Below are 6,414 nucleotides of genomic sequence, written 5' to 3' on the forward strand. Positions count from 1 at the left end.
GCTGGGATTATAGGCATGAGCCACCATGCCCAGTCCTACATTGCAGATATTTTTAAGTAACTTGCTTCTTTTCTTTTTTCTTTTTTTTTTTTTTAAAGACAGAGTCTCACTCTGTTGCCCAGGCTGGAGTGCAATGGTGCAATCTTGGCTCACTGCAACCTCTGCCTCCCGGGTTGAAGTGATTCTTCTGCCTCAGTCTCCCAAGTAGCTGGGATTACAGGCGCCTGCCACCGTGCCCGGCTAATTTTTTAATTTTTAGTAGAGACAGTGTTTCACCATATTGGCCAGGATGGTCTCAAACTGCTGACCCTGTGATCCCGCCCACCTTGGCCTTCCAAAGTTCTGGGATTACAGGCGTGAGCCACCGCGCCCAGCCTAAGTAACCTACTTCTGAGCATTACTTATTTGACTAACTTACTTAATTTTGGCCAAGTGTGGTGGCTCACACCTGTAATCCCAACATTTTGGGAGTTTGAGGTGGGAGGATTGCTAGAGGCCAGGTGTTCCAGACCAGCTTGGCCAACATAGTCAGATTCCTATCTCTACAAAAAATAAAAGTAAATGGAAAAAAAAAATTTTTTTAATGACTTTTAACTTCCATAATGAGTTCTATTAGAACTTCTGATTAAAAGTTTTAACAAGCTCATTCAGAGTGCTAATGCTGTCTTTCATAGGTATGAATATGTTGAAATGCTATGGGTTTTTGTTTTAATTTTTAAAATTCATTCACAAAATTACTGAAAAAGTTTTGTGTTTGTAACAGTAGTCTGAAACAAATGTTTGAAGAGGGAAAAATGCTCTCTAATGACAATATTTTTAGAGAAGCACTTTTTAGCCTAGATTATTATGGTTAAACTATTTTAACGTTTTACTAATGTGTTGGTAGAATGATATCTAATGTATATTTAAATCATAAGAAAATGAAATTTCTCATTTTAGACCTCAATAGGCCAGATTTGAAAAGAGGAAATAACTGGATTTCATGAATCTATGCACTGATGCACTTGTAATGGGAACTAATATTTGGAAGATTGAAAATGTTGTTACTTGAATTGTTACAGTATTTATTTGTTTATGAGACAGGAGTCTTGCTCTGTCACCCAGGCTGGATTGCAATGGCACGATCTCGGCTCACTGCAACCTCTGCCTCCTGGGTTCAAGCAATTCTCCTGCCTCAGCCTCCTGAGTAACTGGGATTACAGGCGCACGTCACTGCACCTGGCTAATTTTTGTATTTTTAGTAGAGACGAGGTTTTACCACGTTGACCAGGCTGGTTTCAAACTCCTGACCTCAGGTGAGCCACCTGCCTCGTCCTCCCAGAGTACTGGGATTATAGGCGTGAGTCACCATGCCAGATTGATTTGTTATAGTATTTAAACAAAAGCTTATGTGAGTAGAAATAGGGCAAAATGGGGAAGTTTTGACATTGTTTCAAATAATCCGGGAAGAATAAATATAGGCATAATTTTTCTGCCTTTTTCTCTGTAACTTTTAGAAGATGGAAGATGGCATTATAGAAAACCTTGTTTTCTTCACTGTTCAGAAGAAAACTCAAATAACAAGAAATAAAAAACTTCTAAGTATTACTTGTAAAAATAACTTTATAATTGACTTTTTGAAACATTGTATTTGTATTATGGTTTATAAATTTTGAATATTATAGTACCACATGGATATTTTGTATGTAAAAAATTGGATCCAGCTATATAAGTCTCAGTGATTTACACGAATATAATAAGACTTTTATTCTATACATTTTGGTGTTTTCAGTAGTTTTGCATTTGTAGTTATGGGCTTATTGGTGTATTCTTGGAAAGTGGAAGAGTGGTTATGTCCTTAGTTCCTTGATACGGGCTGGCCTGAGTAAGTGGACTTCTCCGTTACCCAGATAAATAACCAGTACTTGCACAGTAGATTGAGAATTGGCTGTGGGGAAGATTGTGGGCTTTTTCAAAAGGTAATCTTGATTCAAATCATTATGGAAGTTTAAGGATAACTGATTCTGTTGTTTTTGAACCTGTTCAAAATCTGTTGGTTTTGAAAACTGAGTTGTGTAGTTGTGTTAAATATTTTTGGTTAGCTCTGTATGTCTGAGGGAAGTATGACAGTAATAAAAAGCCAAATAATTTTTTATTATTTTGTGATACGTTGTTAAATATGATATTTCTGATTCAAATCATGGAGGTTTAAGAATAATTGATTCTTTCTATAACCTGTTGCTTTTGAAAATTGGCTTGTATAGTTGTGTTAGTTTTGGTTAACTTTATCTGAGAAGAGTGTGACTGTAATAAAATACTGAATAATTTAAAATTATTTAGATGTGTATTGTTAAATATTGTGGTATTTCAGCAAGTATGCTTCATATTCTTTGAGGAACCAGTGTTAAAATTTAAATGTTCAGGTAAATTTGATTATACATTTCAGATACATTTTGAAAATATTAGATTCAACTGTTAAATAAAAATGAAAATTATACTAAATTTGTATGAGAAAATCAAATTATGGCATGTTTCCCATATGTAACAATTTGTGATCACATCTGTTTTGATAAGACTGTCAGATGATTTCATTTGTTTATAGGCGCATTCTACATTCTAAAGGGGAGCTCAGTGAAGATAGACATAAACAGTATGAGGAATTTGCTATGTCTTACCAGAAGTTGCTGGCAAATTCTCAATCCTTAGCAGACCTTTTGGATGAAAATATGCCAGATCTTCCTCAAGACAAACCAACACCAGAAGGTAAGATATCCTTAAAAACAAACATTGTGTTTTCTATAAGCACTGTCACTTACCTTTAGGCTTGTCAGATGTGCAGTATTGCGAATTTAAATTTTTAAAATGGCTTCAACATTTTAAAAATGGGCCAGGCATGGTGGCTCATGCCTGTAACCTCAACACTTTGGGAACCCAAGGTAAGAGGATCGCTTGAGACCGGGAGTTTTGACAGCAGCCTGGGCAACATAGTGAGACCCCATCTCTGTTTTTTAAAGAAATTTTTAAATAAAGAAATGGTGTTAAAACCTATTGACAACCTTGAAAAGCTATTTGAAATGATCCCTGAATGGAAGAGTCTCTGGACATAGAAAATAATAATTAACTCATATGACAATATGATGAGTTCATTCAGATTCTTATGTAATAGGTAGGTATCTTTGAATTTCCTGGCAATTCTGTTTACTTAGAAATCTTAAGGGTGGCCAGTCTCAGTGGCTCATTCCTATAATCCCAGCACTTTGGGAGGCCGAGGCGGGAGGATCACGAGGTCAGGAGTTCAAGACCAGCCTGACCAACACTGAAACTCCGTCTCTACTAAAAATACAAAAATTAGCTGGGTGTGGTGGCATATGCCTGTAGTCCCAGCTACTCAGGAAGCTAAGGCAGGAGAATCGCATGAACCTGGGGGGCAGAAGTTGCAGTGAGCTGAGATTGTGCCACTGCACTCCAGCCTGGATGACAAAGTGAGACCCTGTCTCAAAAAAAAAGAAATTTTAAGGGTGAAGTATTTGTAAAATATCCTTTTGTAATTAAAGAAAAATTTATATTTAATATTCTCAGTAAGAAATACCTGTTGTATACTGTGAATGCATTTATTATATTTCTATATAATAATGTACATAATTCTTACACTTTTTTTTCTTTGAAACAGAGCCTTGCTCTGTTGCTCAGGCTGGAATGCAATGGCACAGTCTCAGCTCACTGCAGCCTCTGCCTCTTGGGCTCAAATGATTCTCCTGCCTCAGTCTCCCAAGTAGCTGGGACGACAGGTGTGCACCACCATGTCTGGCTAATTAGAGACAAGGTTTTACCATGTTTCTCAGGCTGGTCTCAAACTCCTTAGCTCAAGCAATCCTCCTGCCTTGGCCTCCCAAAGTGCTGAGATTATAGGTGTGAGCCACTGCACCCAGCCTCCTATTCAGTATCTCAAAAACTCAGTCTCAATCAAACTTTTAAAATTTTTTTTTCTTTTTTTTAGTTAGAGTCTCGCTGTGTTGCCCAGGCTGGAGTGCAGTGGTGCTGTCTCCGCTCACTGCAAACTCTGCCTCCTGGGTTCACACCATTCTTCTGCCTCCGCCTCCCGAATAGCTGGGACTACAGGTGCCCGCCACCATGCCTGCCTAATTTTTTGTGTTTTTAGTAGAAACGGGGTTTCACCGTGTTCGCCAGGATGATCTCCATCTCCTGACCTCGTGATCCGCCCGCCTCGGCCTCCCGAAGTGCTGGGATTACAGGTGTGAGCCACCACACCCGGCCAAACTTTTTAAATGTTTTAAAAAAGTTTCATCATAGAATTTGTGTTTTGGTTGACCCTGGCTTGTTTCTCAGAACTTTCTCAGTATATTTGTTATGATATTTTAGAACCAAAATCTCTGTATAATATTTAGCATATGGCCGGGCACAGTGGCTCATGCCTCTAATCCCAGCACTTTGGGAGGCCAAGGCGGGCGGATCACAAGGTCAGGAGTTCGAGACTAGCCTGGCCAACGTGGTGAAACCCCCTCTCTACTAAAGATACAAAAGTTAGCTGGGCATTGTGGTATGTGCCTGTAATCCCAGCTACTCAGGAGGCTGAGGCAGGAGAATCGCTTGAACCCGGGAGGTGGAGGTTGCAGATTGCTGAGATCGCACCATTGCACTCTAGCCTGGGTGAGACTCCGTCTCAAAAAAAATAATAATAATAATTAGCATACTTGGGGATTAATTTAGTTGGTTTCTTTACCGTTTTCCTCTAATTGTCATACTGAAATTTAAGCTAATTTTTCTTTTCATTTTAAATGACTTTAAATGTATTATTATTATTATTATTTTTGAGACAGAGTTTCACTCTTGTTGCCCAGACTAGAGTGCAATGGCGCGATCTCGGCTCATTGCAACCTCTGCCTGCCAGATTCAAGCAATTCTCCTGCCTCAGCCTCCTGAGTAGCTGGGATTACAGGCATGTGCTACCACACCCAGCTAATTTTGTATTTTTAGTAGAGACAGGGTTTCTCCATGTTGATCAGGCTGGCTTCAAACTCCCAACCTCAGGTGATCCAACCGTTTCGACCTCCCAAAGCGTTGGGATTACAGGCGTGAGCCATCGCCCTCTGTCATGACTTTAAATGTATTTTTAGACATCTTCCAGAATTAATAGACCTTGAAAAAATTCTGTCATTGTTTTTATTTTTATTTTTGGAGACAGAGTGTCACTCCATCACCCAGGCTGGAATGCGATGGTGCAGTCTTGGCTTACTGCAACCTCTGCGTCCCAGGTTCAAGCAATTCTTGTGCCTCAGCCTCCCAAGAAATAACTGGGACTACAGGTATGCGCCACCAAGCCCGGCTGATTTTTGCCTTTTTAGTAGAGATGGGGTTTCACCATGTTGGTCAGACTGGTCTCGAACTTTTGAGCTCAAGCGATCTGCCTGCCTCAGCCTCCCAAAGTGCTGGGATTACAGGCTTGAGCCACTGTGCCCAGCCCTGTCATTGTTTTTAAAAGATCTTTTTGTCTAGGCATGGTGGCTTATGCCTGTAATACCAGGGCTTTGGGAGGCCAAGGCAGGAGGATTGTTTGAGGTGAGTTTGAGACTAGTCAGGGCAACATAGTGAGACCATGTCTCTACAAAAAATTTTTTAAAAATAAAACAAATTTAGCTAGTCATGTGGCACAGCCTGTAGTCCTAGCTACTTGGGAGGCTGAGGTGGGAGGATTGCATGAGCCCAGATATTCAACCTGGGTGACAGAATGAGACTCTGTATCTTAAAAAAAAAGATTTTTTTTTCAGACATAGAACTTAAGGGCAAGAGCTTTTTTTCTCTCAGTACTTTAAAGATGTTACTCCTCTGTCTTCTAGCTTGCATTGTTCCATCAAGAGTGCTCTTATCTTTCTTACCTTTGTTCTTATTTATATAATTTATATATTTTTTCTCTCATTGCTTTAAAATTTTTTCATTATCGCTGATTTCAAGCAGCTTAGTTATGGTGTGGCTTGGTATGGTTTTCTTCATTTCTTGTACTTGGGGTTCCTCGAACTTCCTGGATCTGTGGGTGTATAGTTATCATCAAATTAGGAAAACCTTGACCTTTATTTTCAATTGTGTTTTCTCTTTCCTCCTTTGTCACCTCTCCTATAGGGACTCAATTACAGGTATTTTAGGTTGTTCAAAGTTGTCCCACAGCTCATTAATGTCCTGTCCTTTTTGTTCTTCATTATTTTTCCCTGCTTTTCCTTTTGGATAGTTTCTATTGTTATGTCTTCAAGTTCACTCATCTTTTCTTCTACGGTGTCCAATAATTTAATTCCATTTAGAGAAGTCGTTTGTTATCTCTATATCTTGTCATATTTTCTTTTTCTTCTATATCTTGTCATATTTTCTTTTTCTTGTATATCTTGTCATATTTTCTTTTTCTTCTATATCTTGTCATATTTTCTT

General features: G+C 38.9%; 1 protein-coding gene across 2 annotated transcripts in view; it reads left to right on the forward strand.

Annotated features, from left to right (window-relative positions):
* The window catches only part of UPF2 (UPF2 regulator of nonsense transcripts homolog (yeast)), a 140,571-nt gene that overhangs the window by 26,899 nt on the left and 107,258 nt on the right, over nt 1-6,414 (forward strand). For both annotated transcript variants that reach the window (XM_011974897.1, XM_011974896.1), the window contains exon 4: nt 2,582-2,742. In XM_011974897.1, coding sequence (XP_011830287.1) covers nt 2,582-2,742 — 161 coding nt within the window. The remainder of the gene's footprint in view (nt 1-2,581; nt 2,743-6,414) is intronic.

The sequence above is a fragment of the Mandrillus leucophaeus genome, unplaced genomic scaffold (assembly GCF_000951045.1).
Source record: "Mandrillus leucophaeus isolate KB7577 unplaced genomic scaffold, Mleu.le_1.0 Scaffold15, whole genome shotgun sequence".
Lineage (NCBI taxonomy): Eukaryota > Metazoa > Chordata > Mammalia > Primates > Cercopithecidae > Mandrillus > Mandrillus leucophaeus.